This window comes from Cuculus canorus, chromosome 3 (genome assembly GCF_017976375.1).
Source record: "Cuculus canorus isolate bCucCan1 chromosome 3, bCucCan1.pri, whole genome shotgun sequence".
Lineage (NCBI taxonomy): Eukaryota > Metazoa > Chordata > Aves > Cuculiformes > Cuculidae > Cuculus > Cuculus canorus.
The window spans coordinates 33,048,427-33,066,671 of record NC_071403.1 but is presented as its reverse complement, the minus strand read 5'-3'; the positions used below and the strand labels follow the sequence as shown (position 1 = coordinate 33,066,671).

The following is an 18,245-nucleotide window of genomic DNA, read 5'->3' as shown; positions in this document are numbered from 1 at the left end:
GATAATTTTTTTTCTGATATGTTAGGCATCCATGAATTTGTGTGTTTGTCTTTGTGGGCAACAACTTGTTACAGTGAGACATGAAGCTGTCTTGTTTGCTGTGCCTTTACCAAAAGTTCTCATCTTGACCATAGAAATGTTGTGAACATACTTCTCGAGAATATATTTCAATATGAGAACAATTAAGTTTAAAAAGATGAACTCCTACTTGCATTTTCCAGATGCTATTGAAAAAATGGATATTCACATATGTAGTTTCACCATAAACATTGCTGTGGCAGGGAGTTACACTAACTCTTCAGGGTGTGAAAGTGCTGTTGCACTCGCGGCACATTACAGTTAATGGTATAACTTGTCATAAAACTTTGAGTTCAGAAAATATATCTCCTGGAGCACTGCAAGTCCTCTGACATACACACGATGTTATCCACATCATCTTCCACTGAAAGAAGCCTTCGCTGGGACACTCAAAGTGTACAGTGATCATTTTGGACTTATTAGGTATGCAGCATCTCTTGTCCAAGCACACCCCACAGAAAGTTAATTTGTAGCTCTGTGTAGTTGAGCAACCGGAAAAAAATAGTTTTTCTGCTGTAGGAAGCTGGAATGTTGGTTGACACGTTTTTCCTTTTGGAATCTTTAATATAAAAACAAAGAAAAGCCTGAGTTTTTCCACATTAAAAATTGTACATGTAAGAAAAAATTGCAGCATTAGCATAGAAATATCTTGAAAATTACTTCTTCTGAAAGCTGTCTTATTTTTCTTTATCAGCTAAGAAATAGCAAATATTTTCTCAGTGACCGAGCACCAAGACAGCACTGGCAGCACTTGTGTTTCAGGACATTACATTGTTTTGTTTGAAATTACGTGCCTGTAGTTTACTTGAAGACTGAAGGTAGAAAACAGGAAACAGTTATTTTAAAACCTTGAAAAAAGGAAGAAATTACTTTATATTAGTAGTTCCTAATATATCCCTTTTCTTGATTACTTATAATATTTTCGTTTTCTATCAGGAAGTCATTTTATGTTAGGGAAGTACCTTTATTGTCTTCAATATATTAGTCAGACAAGGCTGGATGAAGCATAATCTCTTCTCTTTTTTCATTTCACATTTTCTGTTTTCATTGGTCACTCTGCTGGATATGCCTATGCCACAGGTCTTGGAACAAGGGGTCCAGGGAGTTGCCTGTACTATGCACTTTTTCTTCAAAACCAGAGGTAAACTTCTGTAAGCTAAGAGAGCAATATATTGTTTATGCAACAGAACAGCCCCAAAAGGATTAAGTGAAAGTTAAAGGATAAGCATTTGATTTCTATTCATGAAGGTGCTTTTGTAGGTAAATCTAAAGATGAGGCATAAACAAAGTTACCCAAACATTGGCTGAGTGCGGTTAAACTCTACTGACACTGATACTTGGATCCTAGGAAGGACTGTAGAATTGCATGTGTTTTAAGACCCTCCACTTTAATGTAATGGAAATGTTAAGTGGTGAGAGTTATTTGTGGAATTTTTATGAAATATCCAGAATGGAAGAGATATTGAAAAAAAAAAAATATTTATGGGCCAAGGGTAGCTTGAAAAGGGGTTCTGAAAACATTAATGTTGGTTTCTTTGTGGGTATTGTGAAGGGCTTTATGGTTTGTATTGAGGAGTAAAATTCTCCAGTCACTTCTAGGTACCACCAAGGAGCTGATTTTCTGAGGGATTAGGGCTGGATTAGGTGGAGAACACTTGGGGGAAAAAAGAAACAAAATTGCAGTGCAAAAATTCATAGTGAAACTACAAAAAAGCTGAGTGTATATAACCTGTGTATTTAGGTTAAAGTGCAGGTAGAATTACAAGGACAGCTGGAGAGTAGACAACGATTTAAAGATCTCATTGCAGCAAGCAGATTAAAAGCCTATCACAGACACACAACAAATAAAGGGAAGTTAAATGGTCATTTATACTTGGTACATTTTTTAAATGAGGACAGAGGTAAAACCCTGTGTATCTGAATAAGGTAAGTCAAATTGACAAGGAAAGCCAGAAAACAAAGCAAGAGCGGTAAAGTGAAACTCAGCACTTCTTACTCATGCTAACAGAAAAAAACACTTTTCGAAATAGATATTGGCCCATTTGGGCATTTGTGGAACTCACACACAAGTTGACGTGATACTACTGCACTGAGAAAGGGAATGGGGAAGATCTCACTTCAAAACAAAAATTTCAAGGTACTTTTCTTCAGAGAGTTTGTGTGACCTGAAGAATGGCATCCTTCAGCATGTACAGCCACCACAGGGGGAGGCTTTTGGGTCCCTGAGCCAACTCAATTAGGAGGTGGATGTCCTCAAAGAGGAAGCTTTGCAAGCTGGATGCCTTCTCTGTTATGTTGTGCACTTGATTCAAATTCCTGAACAAATGCTGTGAAGTGTAGGGTTGCAGTTCATGAAGGAGTTACTGAGGCTGGACTTCAGCCTTTGGATCTGCTGAAGGACTACAAAGTAAATGCTATTCTCCAGCTATCAGAAATATAGCTCCCCATAAACCCAATTAATATATTTCATGGGGTCAGGTGGTTTGGTTTCCATTGTTTTCAAGGCATTACATTCTCTCTTCAATCAGATTAGCAATATTCTCTAGAAATGAAGTCTCTCTTCATTTGGAAGTCAGTTGCCTTACAAAGTGTGTTTACACACAGCACTCAGTAAATTTCTGAAATAAGGCTTAGATACTACTTGTATCATAATTTTAAAATAAAGGTGAGTCGCTTTTTTTATTTTTGGTAACTTGCATAACCGCTGCAAATGTGTTAGAAATTGTCCAAACTGAACTTCAGATTTTGTAAGTATGTCTATTTATCTGCAGATTGACTTATATGTGTCTACCTATTTACTCAGCAGTCTTTTATGAGGGTTTGCTGATAAGCTTTGGAGATCCGTTTGGGTGTATTTGATTGGTCCACGATGGTGATTCAGGCCATAGTTTCCCCAAAATTCAAGCTGCCATGAAATAAATGGCTCAGCTTTCTGGGATCCATAGTAGTTGCAACGAAGATGAGTTTCATGATAGAAAATTGCACATGCCCAGAGAAGGAGAACGCAAAAAGTTCAGACAGCTGTGGCCAGGGAAGGGCCAGAATAGCTATTTCTGGCAATGGCACTTCTGTGAAGTGAAAAAGAGAACTACAGTGTTAGCAGCAGAACGAGAATGATGTTAAAGGGAATATCAACTGACCCTGGCAGAACTGCATGGATAAGCTTGAGTATGCTTTTAATCAGACCGAATCAAGAAGAAATTGGGGGAGCATTGTCCTTGCATTGACCTGAAATTTTTGTGAATTCAGGAAAGCCACTAAGGCAAATGTTATCATTGTCTCTTTTCTGTTGAAAGAAAAGGCCTGCAACATGTTAGTTGACGTATGTGAAAACCAAGACTCCCTATCACCACAAAGCAGGAGAAAGCGAGACAGCTTCCAGGCTGCGAAAAGGCTGTCCACCAGCAGCCTTAATTGGTCTGATCTGATGAGTAGTAAGCCACTGCAGAAAGAAGGGTTGAAGGTAGCTTTGGCCAATTCTCTGGTGACAGAAGCCAAGAGGCTTTTTGCTTTTCATATTCATCGGGTTTAGAGAAAAGAGTCTGTGACCTAAGAATAAAAGGGGTAATTGGGACAGACCAGTCACCCTGGCAATGACCTTCAACAAGAATTGAGAAATTGCCAGTGTGCTGCCTGCCTGGCTGCTGGAGCCAGGGACATTAAATGCTCAACTACACACAGGCTCGTGTACAGAAAAATTTACCAGTGTAGCAAGGCATACCTGACATCAGTCTGTAGTTTGTTGATTGAAGCTGCTTCTGCTGTCTTGGGCCACAGATGGATTGTCTAGACTTCTTTCCACTCATGACCCTGGTGCAGGGACTTGCTGCTAATCTTGGTATGAATACAGGTGTGCATCCAATTGCACCACTGACACACAGGCATTTATAAAGCGGATGAGGTTGGAAGGTCTGCCCATTAAGATAATAAACTCCATTGAGCTCACATCCTACAGCTACCAGATCTGCCAAGGGTAAACAACAGTTACTGACACAGGAGAAGCACGTGGTTCCTGCCTAGAGAGTGGTAAAATGCTATCAGCCTTCACTGCACCCACAGCTTCCAGTTCTTCCCAGCCCAAGCACCTTTTTTTTTTCTTAAGTTTATGCAAAGTGATAACTACAACCGCCTAACTTTAAATTGGTCATCCACAGGTCTGCAAATAACAGGCTTGTGCACAATGAACTGTTTTCACTAATACATATGCAGGTGAGTTTAAAGACAGTTCCAGCCCTACTCTCAGATTCTCTGACTCAGCAGTTGGAGGATTAAATTAAGATAAATTGACTAACACAGGACTGTGCAGCACCACTGAGAAGTTTTCCTCAGAAAGCATTGACCTGCATGATCCCACCCTCCTGGATTTCGAGAAGGGAACATGAAAGAACAACTTACATGCACACACGCCTGTTTCATACCTAGGCTTGTCTTCTGAGTAGTCACAGTAGAGGCCTTTGTGGGGATCACAGATGTCTGCTTCATTGCAGGTCTCTCCTGCCTGCTTGGCACAGACCTTACAGCAGCCACAACCATCCTTCACCAAGCTTACCCCAAGCGCACAGGTTGGCACAGGCGGGCATCTGCATGGCCAGTGACAAACGGCGTTGCGCTGGTGGACTTCACTAGTTTCCGAAAGTTTTTCTCCAAGCTTCAGTGGTAGGCTGCCGAAAAACTTACACACAGTGGGATATTTTGGGAGCTGAATGCATTAGGCATAGATGGGATAAAGTGAAGCTGGGATGGAAAAAACTGTGAAGTTGCAGGAAGACACTTAACATTTCTCATCTCACAGGATCCAAATAGTGGGAGGCTGTGAGGTTTAGGTAGGAGACAGAGGACTGATTTCATCGGTCACTGTTATGCATTGAGGTGTTGCTCCACCAGAGAGCCTGGCCTACTGCTTGCATGAAACAGAATTTGGTGGTCTCTCCTTTGCCTTCAATAAAACAAAACCTGTAATAGAGCTAACGTAGCAGGGGAAGTAGTTTATAGTAGGCAGTGTATTTATTGTAAACATTCCTTCCCATAAACCTCCTATAAAATTAATTACTTGGTGTTCCCTTCCTCTCTTTGATAGCCAACCACTGCCCTGTGGGCCATTCTTGATACAAAGTAGTAAACTTCTTTTCAGTGTTACTTTTTCTCCAAAACTTGAGTAGCTATTTGGGAAGTAGCATTACAGTATTTACAAATTCTCTTGTGCTAGAGGCAAAAATGGAATGCTTATAAATTAAGCCAGTAGTTGCACTAAGCTTATTGGGTCATTTTCAAAGAGTGTATCTATTTTCATGAGTTCATCCAATCCAGGGCACAGACGTTATCTCTAAAAGAGATTTGTATTAGCAGTAGGAAGTCAAGATCTAGCCAGAATTCACTGTTGTCTTCATTCTATCTCAGAATTTGTGCCTTTTTCTTTTCTATTCTTTTCTTTTTTAAGAAGTCTTAAGTAATTCTTGATGGGGTTATTTTTCTGACGTATGAGGGAAGACTGGCAGCACAGAGTGTGAAAGGATCTGTTTGAGACAGTTGTATACTATCTGCTTTTTTAAAGAGCTACATCTGAAACACAACATTTTAGAATTTAGGATTAAATGTTTTCATGCTGCTGATTTCAGCAGGAATGCAAATCGTGATATAGTTATCCATCACGGATGACTGGATCCATAGTTAAGCAGAGGCACACACAGCACTTGGCCTAAAGCGTAATATAAGGCTTGGGAGCTGCTCTCATCAAGCAGCTCAACCTGCCCAAAGAGCAAGAGGGCAGGACAAAATACAGCCCCTCATTGCGTGCCAGTATCACTGTCCAGTTTACAGGAAAAAAAAATACATAGCCTGGTTTTTATCTGGGCATCAGTTTTTCTCTCTTCCTCTAAATTACAGGTCTCCACTGACGCAGAAAGCACGTCTAGGGGAGACCTTAAGGGAAAGCTGGAGATGGGATCATTCAGCTGGGTTTCCTTTCCATTCAACTTTAAAACTGAAATATCTGCAGAATTCAGTATTTCATATTTCATATCTCACAAAACCTCTCACAGCATAATTGTGCTGGCTTAATTGCATGCAGCACTAAATGACCTTTTAAAAGGCTTTTTTCTACCACTAATTGCCACTTTTCATGGTCGTTTACAACTGTACTTACAGTATCTTAATCCACAGCTACTAATGAAGCTCCAAAGTCCTAGCTTTCAAGTTCCTTTGGATGAGTGATTTTAAAGATACATATTCATTCACAGAAGCAATTCATGTAATAACTGAATATTAAACAGTCATGTAGTATTCCATGCAACATGCAGAAGAGATTCATAGATGTGTTATTTTTGTCAATCATTTGCTGACAAAGGATTTCTTCTAATCCTTTTTACCTAAATGCAGCAATAATATAGAAGTGACTAACTTAAGTACGCTATTTTTTTAGGCAGCTAAGCCTTTCTAAAAACCATAACGTTAATTTGATGAATATGTGCATTGAAGTGTAAAGCTTCTTAAAACTTCATTCCGGAAGCAAGACACACAGGTGTTCCTGTATATTTTGTAGTTTTCAAGGCTTTAGGAAACCCTTTCTTTCTGTTTTTTTTCTTTTTAAGCAGAGTATTTTTATTAGGAACGTGGCCATGTGCCAGCTATATGATGTTATGTGTCTTAAATTAGACACCACGTTTCAAAATGGGTATATGTCGCAGGAAATCGTGTGTGCTTCGACCAATATATTTAATTTGTATCACAGATTGAAATGTTCCTTAAACCTACAGAATTCCACCTAAGGAAAAGGAAAAGGTGTCAATTGATAGGTGTGAGTCTACAAAGTTTCCCAGTAAGAAAAACACCATCAGGCATATATCTGGCAGTTTTAACTGTGGAATTACTGAGCAGCTTGGTCTACTTGAAAAATCTTCAAAAATCTACTAAGTTACAATGAAAATTTAGAGTTTGCTTGTAAAGCTTATAGGCCAAATATTTTTCTAATCCTTGCTTCCCAAAGTTTCTACGCCAAAGCTATCCACATCACACAAGCCCAGTGCATACTTTTCCTGATCCTATGGGCAAATCAGAAAATGAGACCATTGTGTAGGTATCCTTCACATGCTATTGTTTGTTTTCTTATGATTTAAAGTTTGAACAAGGTCTGTATGGCATAAATAAGCAAATAGCAAAAGGAGGCAATGTACTATTGCTAATGTTGGGTTATCTTAGTCTGGCTTTAAATACACAGAAAGTTAGCAGTGGGAGAAAGTAATTTGAAAGTTCTCCATTTGACACTCATCTTGATAGTAAAGGAAAAATACACTGCATAAACATAAAGCGGATTTTCAAAATTAAGTAATAAATAATGAAATTGGCTTTTGACACAAATACCTTCAGCAAAAGCTACCACTTAAAATTTTCTCGTAACAGACAAAGCACAGCACAGCCCAAGTGCCTTTCTCAGTTGTAAAACTAGCCTGAAATCAGACCACTGTGTATATACATGTATATACACATATATATGGAATATGAGCATGGACAAGATGTTTACATTCATACTGCATGAGATAACCCTTTGTATTACATTAGAAAAAAAGATAACTACCCCCTCCAAGATCACTGACAATTTAGACTTCCTTAACACTCTTTTTTTCCACTGTATAATATTCATGTACAGATTAGAGAAAACAAAATACCAAAATCAGGACTAATGCAGTAAATAAGCTGCAAATTAAATTTACTCAGGAGTAGGGAATGGCTCCTTATTCTTTATGAGGAATTGCTTCTCTGGAATTTGTTTTGTCATTAAGCAAATAAAAACTTTAAATTGGGACAAGGTGAGGAGGGGAGAAATCTTTTTCTTCTTTTTAATGAACTTACCTGTTGCGTACAAGGGATGATGAAGATGGTGGGAAAAAGGAGCCACTGCATGTTTCTGCACGTTCAGAAGTGAAGCTGGGAGATAGGGAACAGGCTGAGCTGTGTCAGAGGAAGCACTGAACACAAAGCTCTCCTCTGTCTCCCTTGCCAACTCTACTTTCCCCAGCCACATGCGTGAACACATACACGCATTCACACTTGAAATTCTCCACTTATACAGAACCAGCTTCACACTGAAACTTCTAACTGATCTTTTCTCTGTCTGGTGCTAGAATACAGATTTTCACACCCTGCTTGATCCCATCCAGCTGCTTCAGCAGACTCTGCCTGACTTAATTGAGGTCGGGTGGGGTGACATCTGATTCTTAATATTTTGCTGCTGGAAACACAGTGTTATTTTTAACTTGTCTTGAAGTCCACATTACAGGAATTTCTGAAATCTGAAGAGCAGAGCCCCAAATATGTGTATTTTTTGAGTCAGAGAAAGTAGAGTTTCTCAAAATTTCCAATTGTGACTAGCAGAATCACAGCATAAAAATTATCATGGTTAGTACATGCTCACTAAATAAGGAAAGAGGTGCTGTAGTGAGTTACAGCATTGGTACGTGCTCTGCACTACTTCTTTCCATGGAATCCTAATGGGGAAACCCAAACTATAATGTACTTTTCCCTGAAGTGTGCGCCTTGTCTTACTGCCATGCCACCTCACTTAAACAGGGGACCATTCAAACCTCCAAATTTTCTCTTTCCTAATAATGTTGAGGTGATGTGCCTGATTTTTAGGCCAACAAGCGAAGGTCTTCAGGATAAGAGAAAATGTCCATCCTTGCAAGAGTGGTCGTGGTGCCCTGATGACTGCTCCTTCTTTGCATTTGTCCTCACTAAGTTGCCTCCTGTGAAGTCCAGCAGTTACTAGGGAAAGCTGCCAAAGCCCACTCTCACACAGCAGCTGTATGTGGACAGAGGCAGTGGTGAGAGTATCTAATCAAATCTGGTTTGAACAATTCTATTTTCTCCCTGACTTGGAGCACCTTGTGCCCCTTACAGTTACAAATGAATCCTGAACTGCCCTTCAAACCCTTGAACAGTCAGCTGTAAATCACTGAGAAACTGCTCTCCTTTAGCACACCCACTTTGACACAAAGTCCAAACGATAAGTAGATAACAATTGGATGCTGCAGATCAGTTAATTTCAGTGACATTACTCTGAGTACCAATCAGTGCAGACCAGGTCTGACCCAAGCCTGGTGTTTGCCATGAAAAGGTTACAAACAAATCCCACAAGTTTCTCAAAAATCTCTTCTGTATAACTTTCAAAACACAGCTTGTTTCACAGGATCAAAGGATTATCAAACCTCTGCTCAAGCAGGGTCAGCTCTGAGATCAGACCAGGTTACTTAGGGCTCCATCTGTTTAGTTCTGGGAAAACTCCAAACCTTTCCTGGCAACCTTTTGGAATGATAATAATGAGCAATGGCAGGCTGTCTGAGGAGATCCAAGGTATAGCTTTCTCCTGCAGACCCTAAGAGATGCCTTTCACTCTCCAGTGTGGAAGAAATGAGGAAAGTCAGAGGACTAGGACATCTATTCTTCTCCTAGAGCTGAAGGGGAATGCATAGCACTCATTTGAAATGTGTTGTTCCTCTCTGCATCACAGAAATAAAGTATGTGGCCATCACAGGGCTGGCAATGCTCTGTGCAAGCTGGCAAAGACTGGTTTGCTGTGGATAATGATCCCTAGTCTTGGGAAACAGTAGATTTTCCTGCAGGATTACCCATTTCTTTCATATGATGTATCTTGTCAGAATTCACCTGGAGAACATGATACCTTCAGAATTAGAGTGAGGCTTGGAAACTGGAGTTTGAGTATACTTAAGCTGATTGATAGAAAACGTTGTTTTTTGGAGTGGTGGCAGGAATGTTCCACCCCAAGGAAGACATTCTGGTGGTATAACACATTAAAATGCGATTTTCTGTGGCTGGATGGTTACCCACATGTGTGTAAAGCAAGCGACTTTCTCCTTCATCCTGGGAAGGGCCTGCTGCTAGGAGCAACCCATCTGCTACCAGGATTCAACTCTCCAAAGCAGTAACAAGCCTTCATTGTGTCTTCCTAACAAACACGCTAACCGAGGCTGTCTGGAGTTTGCAATACCTGCAGTACTGAACCTTAAGTGTATTTAATAAGGACGCATTAGAACAAGAAGACAGCACCACAAACTCCTCTGCATTCATAGCACACTAATACTTTGACTTAGTATTAGTCTGTGTCTCTGCTAGTTTTGGCTCTGATTTAAATAAATGGAGGCTGTATGCTCTTTTTCTCTCCTGTGGATTTTTAGCAATGTCCCAGAACTTAAAAATTAATGTTGTTAATGCCATGTCCAGACTTAGCAATAGTTTGTCTGTATGCATCATTATTGCCAAATCTTCCGTACAGATTTTATTACATAGAGCATTATTCATTTCCTGAACGAAACCCGCTCTGTTATCTGGTGCCATTGTAAGACTAGTCTGAAAGGAAATGTAATTTTATTGTATATTCAGCAATCTCTACATATGAAATATGCCGTGTACATCCATTGTCTTAAGAGATAAAAAAGTATGGAATATAAGCCCATAAATGAACCTAACCATGCATTCTAACAGGATACCCTGTCTTAGACAAAATTCCAGAAGCAGTCACTATTCGTATTTATTATAGACCAGGATTTTCAATACTCTCTGTTGGTCTTGGTAGAGTGATTATTGCAAAATCCAGCAAAGCTAGGGCTAGGTTTATTCATTCCTAATAAGAGAGTGTCAGTCCAGACATATACCAGACCTGAGAGTCATATTTTACAGGGAGATTTTAACATATTGTCCTGTCTTTTATCTCCTTTGTTCATAGATGTTACAAAGAAACTACTCTGTTTCAGTTAGTCAAACTACCTGTCCATGTTTCCCTCAAAAAAATAAACAGGTGACTAAAATGTTTGGGCTCGATAATTTAAGAGGTCTTTTCCAAACTAGTGATTCTATGATAAAGAAACAGGCACATTATATGACAACACATTACCCTTGGCTCACCTTATCTCCCCTGTTGTTTCCTCACTTGGACTTTGCAAAGAAGCTGCGTTCTTCAAAACAACCATATTCCAAACCCACTACTGGACTTCACTAAGAAGCATGCTTGCTATTGGTGGCAGCTTGGCCACACAAAGGCACAGACATCTTCCTGCTGAGAACGGCAGTTTGCTCCTGGGCAGCACAGCATGCCTCAGGTCCCGGGCTTAGCCATGCTTAAACATGGAATGGAGATGCCACTTGAGTCAGTGAGGCCAGGCACTGTGATGGACTTTTCAGAGGAGCCACCGATTCACCACAGACAAGTATTGGGAGGTGCTTCCTTCCTCAGATGGTCAGCTGCTCTACCTTTGTAATTTGAGCTACTTTTTCTTCTCTCCAGATTAATTTTCAAACTTGAGTTGCATTCAAACAGGCTCCGGACTTCTCCTCCTGAAGCACCACTAATAAGCACATTCCTCGACACAGCTAGGTAAGGAACTTCTCCCAAGTTGACAGAGATATTTCCAATCATAGAATCATAGAATAGTTTGGGTTGGAAGGAACCTTAAAGACCACCTAGTTCCAGCCCCCTTGCCAGGGTGCCAGGGGCAGGGACACCTCCCACTAGATCAAGCTGCCCAAGGCCGCATCCAACCTGGCCTTGGACACCTCCAGGGATGGGGCAGCCACAACTTCCCTGGGCAACCTGTGCCAGTGCCTCACTGCTCTCGTAGTGAAGAAATTCTTCCTTAAGTCTAGTTTAAATCTGCCCCTCTCCAGTTTATGCCCATTGCCCCAGTCCTATCACTACAAGCCTTTGGAGACGGTCCCTCCCCAGCTTTCTTGTAGCCCCTTTCAGGTGATGGCAGGTTGCTATAAGATCTCCTCAGAGCCTTCTCTTCTCCAGGCTGAACAAGCCCAACTCTCTCAGCCTGTCCTCCTATGTTCCAACAGCTCCATATCCTTCTTATGCTGAGGATTCCAGAACTGGACAATATACTCCAGGTGAGGTCTCACACGAGAGGAATAGAGAGGCATAATCCCCTCCCTGGAACTGCTGGCCACACCTCTTTTGATGCAGCCCAGGATACAGTTGGCCTTCTGGGCTGTGAGCGCATATTACTGGCTCATGTCGAGCTTCTCATCAACCAGCACCCCCAAGTTCTTCTCCACAGGGCTGCTCTCAACCACATCATCGCCCATCCTGTATTGAAATCGGGGACTGCCCCAGCCCAAATCAGGGATTGCCACAACCCAAATGGGAAATAAATTCATCTTGTTCTTTATACCCACTTCAGCAAGGCCACATGCTACACTGAGATCATTGTCAGAGTGGCAGAAATGCTTTTCACAAGGGCAACTATAACATGTTCCCCACAGCATGCCACTCTCTCTATTTCAGCTGTTGTCTGCTTCCAAAATAAGTTATAGTTTCTCAGAACCATAACATGCTACCTGATTTATGAAGAAACTTACATAATGATTTAAGATGTTTGGATCCCATTCTAAAAACTGACTTATGCAGGTATTTGTCTATATTCTATTTACTTCTAATGAGCCTTAAAGATGGAAAAGATGCCGTAAAGTGCCTGTACTCCTAAGGCACGACTGTGAAATGTTTCGTCTTTCCATGACCATCAACCATGTGGAACAAGAAACTCTCAAAACTATTTCACATTAATGTTTGTCAGCAAAGATGGGCTGAGCTGATCATTTAAAAATGTTTGTCCATGCCAAACAGGATCAGTCAGTGCTCTGCCCAGCTCTGTGGAGCAGTATCTGTACAATCAGGCCAGAGAGGCACAGAGTAAAGAATATGGACCAGGAAGAGTGAAGGCAGAGACAGGAATAAAAATGAAGACAAACTGGGGACCCACCAAGCAAGGAAAAGAAGTGTAACTGTGCTGAGCTAACCTATTACATCCTGGAATTGGCCAGTTCTGCATACAGTGCAGTGGCTCTATTTTCTCTTTTTAATTTGATGCTGAATTCATTGTGACAGAATAAACTCAGATCAGCTCAATCGTATTCACAAAGCAGGATTTCTCCTTATAGCCTGCCTCTGTGGGCACCCTGATGCCGGCAGTTCCTGCCTCCCCTTCCTTTCTGCCCCCACAGCTGACTGGCACACTGCAGAGCAGGCAGGCAGCAGCTCCTTGGGGAGAAGCACCGTCAGGGTAAATATTTGAGCATGGAGGCTAATCCTGCATGTCAGGAGACTTGCAAACTTCTGTGGAGGCTTGTATGATTCTCAAAGGGTTTCCGTTGTTAGTTATTGGAGGAAATAGTAAAGCTACTTCCCAAACTCCTGGGCCAGATACACATGCAGGTTTTGTGCCAGCTAAAAACATTCCCAATAAAAATGAAAATAAGGTTCCGGCCAATATCCTACCTAAACCTTCCTTCAGGAGAGAGCATAGGAGAGACACAGAAAGAGCTGTATTTTTCCCAAGCCACCGACTGGGGAATTTTTTTTTTTTTTTAAATTGTTCCCAGTACCTACTTTATTAACCTTTTAAAAAACATCCCATGAAAATGTCGATATGTTCACATCTCCAGATGTTTCAATCTCCATGTTTCAATGCAAAGTCATCCGAAAGACAAACTCCACTTTTTGGTCTACAGGGAGAGTATACAACGTTGCACAGACCCAGCGACACCCATAAATTGTATGTCACGGGCTGGATCTGCTGCTCATTTTGCATGGCAGGTGTCCCTGAGGGTAAGAAACCCCCAGCAAGAGGAAAGGAGCCTGCACCCAACCCATCTCCTTCTCACTTTTACAGCCACCTCCCCATCTTTCTTCTCATGTACAAAGAAGGCCACCTCCACCTCTGTCCTTCTCAGTACAAGGAAGCTGCTCCAAGTTTCAGGGATGCAAGGATTTGCCCCTTCATTTGATGGGTCCATTAAAAATAGCAGAAGCTGGGGAACTGGTATTGGGGAGTCTAAAGAGCAAACGATGGTGGGCATATCAGATTTGGGCAAGGTCCAGGGTTTACAGAGATGGTGATAGCCTGTCTTCAGCCTCTTGTAAGGGAAGATGTCAGAAAAGACAAAAAAGATTTTTTGCCCTAGCCCTCAGGCTGTGTCTTTCAAGCTCTAAAAAGTAATGAAGTATCTAATAGAAAAAAAAACATACCTCTTTATTGCACAAGTATGGAGAATATAATGAAATTTCCTTATTTTTCTACTTTAGAAACTCACCTCAGCATGTGTCTATGAAGGAGTGCAAAAGCAATGGGAAACTCAGTTTAAACAGCCGTGCTTGGCTCCTTTTCAGTTTCCTGTATGGAAAGAGCATTAAAATCTACAAAACATCTAGGCAAAACCTCACATCAACTGAAATACTCCAAAGGGGTTGCAAGCTTGCCTAGTAGTTAGCAGAATTCCCTGTAAATCACTGGAGAAGGGCGGGAAAGGAGCAGAAATAACCACCTCCATGGCACAGCTGTGTCCATTTCCTTCATCCCAATGCTTTGGTCCAGATAACAGGTCCACCACCACCAGGCTAAACTAAGGAGAAGAGGTGGCTTCTGGTTGGCTGGTGAGTTGCCAGACCCTCATCTGCCATGCAGGCAGAAGTAAGGGAAAGAAAAGAAGTAGGAAGGGGTTAAGGCAGAAATCTTCTAGTGAATATTGTGCCTGGCTCAGTCATCTCCATTCTGGAAAAGCCTACAGGGAATTTCAAACATAAACAAGTGAATAATGACTCTTAGATCCAAGGCTCTCAGTACTGTTTTGCAGAAGAGATTATTTCATTTGCATTTTCCATATATAGACTCACGACCTATTGGTACCTACAAAATTCTCCATATCGCTTCTGCTAAAAGTAGGCCACACACCTTAAAATCCTGGCTCCCTCAGTGGTAGGAGCTATATGGCTGACTGCTGGTGGGACATTGCAGTGGCAGAGAGAAACAGGTTTAGTGCTGCTGAAGCCAGACCACGCACAGGGCAGCTTTACAGTTGGTGTCCACTCACCAACGCTCTGCCCTCGCTGCAGCTGACGAGCGCAGGTGCGCTCTCCTACTGACCAGTTACCACAGGAAGGATATCCTGGAGGCACCAGGGCAGGTACTCAGGAGGCCTCTGCGTAAACCATGCATAGTCCCACATTGAAAGCTAAGAAAATAAAAGAAGGGGGGGGGGGGGGGGGGGGAGAGAAAGAGAGAAAAAAAGAGAAGAAAATGTTTTCAATGTAATTAAGAAAATTATTAGGGTTTTCTTCTAGATATCCCCAGTAATGCACAGATTTCTCAATCCCAGTCTTTTAAAACCTCTTGCAGACCACCTTGAATTCGCTGGATGAGTACTTTGTCTTGCATTACGTAGAGCCCTGCCATTTGATAGATTTATTTTTTTAATTAAATGCTTGTTTAAATAAGAGGGGAAAAAAAATCAACAAAAAAACACCTGGCAGCAGTTCCTTCTTTTTTTTTCATTTGTCAAATATGTGTTTGCTTTCTGAAAAGAGTACAGAAACCAGCAGTGACACTGTTTTCCTGGAGAGTCCAGTTCACCTGGGTCTCCATCCAGATAGCCTGCGCCCAAGGCTACACTCCTGTCTCACAGCCCAGCTCGCCAGAACACTGTAGGCTAGATAAGTGAAAACAGAGGAATTTTAGGCTAAATAAGAGATAACTGGGGCCAGCTGAGTAGCTGTTAACGAGGGCATAAGGGTGTGCAAAGCCTGGTGGCAGAGCTGTTAAAAGACCACTCAAAGGAAGACCTCTCAAGGAGGAGCTCGGGGTAAGAGAGAGTGGTCTGAGGGAAAGCAGCCGAGAAAGTTAGGGAGCTCCAAGGCGGAGCTCGGAGTTGGAGCAGCGGTCGGGTCATCGGCACGAACCTGGGAGGCGGCGAAGGACAGAGAGACCGGGAAGAGAGGTCCGGCTGTCCGCGGCAGAGGTATGAACCAGCTTCAGTGATAGCGACATCCCACTTCCGTGGGTATCTTCCCACATGAAAGGGAAAAGGTTCCTTCTAAGGAAAAAAAAAGGGTTGTTGTTTTTTACCTAAGGCTGATAGATCATCTGTCACGTGTTTGTCTAGGCTCCAGAGAGGCTTTCCGAGGGAAAAAGACTAAGATGCTAAAAGACCCTTTAACCTAAGATAGATAAGTATAAGAAGACCCAGCAATGGGCAAAATATTTAACAGAAGATCAACTATAACATGATGTATGGAAGTGGCGGTTTTTGGGGGGTGAGATTCCCCTAGCTCTCCTCTGATGGAGACAGCAACGTGTCATCTGGGAACTCTTTCTGTTTCTAGAAGGAAACAAACACTTCCAAGGTGCAGTTCATTCCTTCAAGTGGGCACTTCATCCTCAAGAGATGAATTGCATCCTTGATGTACTTCTGAACCTTCTTCTCTCTGGTGACCATGCAGGGAGATTGGGATGATTTATGGTCAGAGAAGCATTCCTTTTGTGTCTAGGCATCTCTCTGGCAAAGCCATTAGTACAAAACACAAATAATTACACCCAAAACTTATGTGACTGGGTGCACTCTAAGATTTGATACTTAGATATCCTCAGGTGATTTCACAACCCCTTCTGGCCTTGCTTTCTGTGTTTCTCAGGCCCTACAGTGGGAGACATAGGCATGGTGCAGCCTGCCAGGTTGGGCCAGCCTATGATCTGGATGACCTTGAAAAGTGCTTTTGATTTCTTGCTTCATGTGAGGGGCAATGGGAAGGGATGTTATTTTGTCCTGCGTAGTGCCAAATCACAGGAGAAAGCAGCTACTACCCAGCAAACACTTGTTCTGCAGCTGTGCCCAGCACAACACCCACCAACAGCTCCATCCTTCCTTTCTGCATGAAGAGGACTTTACTAAAAAAGTAAAAAGAGACTTACAAGAGAGCCTCTAAGCATGGAGGATGCTTCATTGCCATCAATCTGATTCAAGCTTCTGATGATTTTTAATATGCTTACATTACTCATTTACTCTGAACAGAAGAAATGAGCGCTCTGGCTTTTATTTTCATGTGCTTAAGCTACCTTCAACAGAGAAGAAGCCCCATGTGTTTTTTGTTGAGGGACCCACGTAAGGCTATTTAAACTGGCAACTGGATCTTTTTTCTTATGCAAATATGAAAGGCAGAATTTAGAAACTCTTTATTCAAGACACTGTTGCAACCGCACAAAATGGCCGAAGATGGTTCCTGAAGTATGTTGTTGGAAGTCAGATTTTTAGAACAGTTGATGTATTTGCAGCAGGGATCTTGCCCTTTTCTTCCATTAGTTTTGTCCAGTTTCACATCACGACTCTTACTGCTGTGTCAAAACAGGCAAATTTCCTCTCTGAAAGGCACCTAAGGGAAACCACTGCAGATAGTGGCATAGGTTTTCTGTACTATAACAGAAACAACAGGAAAAAACTCGTATCTAGTCTACTTGTGAGAGGTTTTCCTACCCCACAGAAGTTCTTCCCCACGTTGGACTCATTTAAAACCTCTCAGATACTTTGGTCCTGTCTGCTGCAGAAGCATGACAAAAATAATGGAAAACCCAAGCAAAAATGCTTCCCTGAGTCATGTATCTGATTAAAGGCAAGGTCACAACGTGTGACGAGACAGCCTGGAGCGAGCATGCATGAATGAGTGACATTGGCTGATGCCCAGCATGAATTATGACAATAGCGAGAAGGTGACATCAAGCAAACCACAGAACATGCACTCCAGACCTTTGCCATGGGCAAATACAGTCTCACAGACATAGCCCAGAGGATGTAACTACACTGGTATGGAGGGTTGTAGCTCAAATGTCAATTAAAATCTCAGCAAATCTTACTTGTCATCCATGTTCCTCATACACATGTGTGGGCAGCCTAAAAACTTTCACAGTTCAGGCAGGGTGGCTACACCATCTGAAATAGACAGGTCGCATACAGATCATAACACCTCAGCTTCATGTGCAATCTACACAATTTCCAAGTATCTTCAAAGCATTGGAGCAGCCTGAACCTTTCCTCGGTGATGCTGGACCTCCAGCTGCTTCTGCTCTCCCAGGCACAGTTCAGGGTCAGCATGGGGCTGGCACCCTTCACAGCAGTTAAGTGGAGACACTGATCCCGTTTTGGGGATAACTGAATTTAGCAGTACAGATATAAGCTGTGCTGTGCCTGCTGCCCTCAGGGTCAGGTAATGATTTCTGGTCTGCTTTATCATAGTGGAGAGATGCCATTGGGTCTAAAACACACCTGATCATTTTTTCATACACCTTCTGCTAACAGGATCTAGACTACAGTTTCACACTATGCATTAAATTGGG

General features: G+C 41.9%; 1 protein-coding gene across 1 annotated transcript in view; it reads right to left on the bottom strand.

Moving 5' to 3' along the window:
- Positions 1-355: 355 nt before the first annotated feature.
- The window catches only part of CCN6 (cellular communication network factor 6), a 79,283-nt gene continuing 61,393 nt past the window's right edge, over positions 356-18,245 (bottom strand). Inside the window, exons 2-6 of the mRNA XM_054061460.1 lie at positions 7,924-7,978; positions 4,474-4,750; positions 3,800-4,042; positions 1,041-1,234; positions 356-637 (exon numbers count right to left, since the gene is read on the bottom strand). Of these exons, the coding sequence (XP_053917435.1) occupies positions 356-637; positions 1,041-1,234; positions 3,800-4,042; positions 4,474-4,750; positions 7,924-7,978 (1,051 nt within the window). The remainder of the gene's footprint in view (positions 638-1,040; positions 1,235-3,799; positions 4,043-4,473; positions 4,751-7,923; positions 7,979-18,245) is intronic.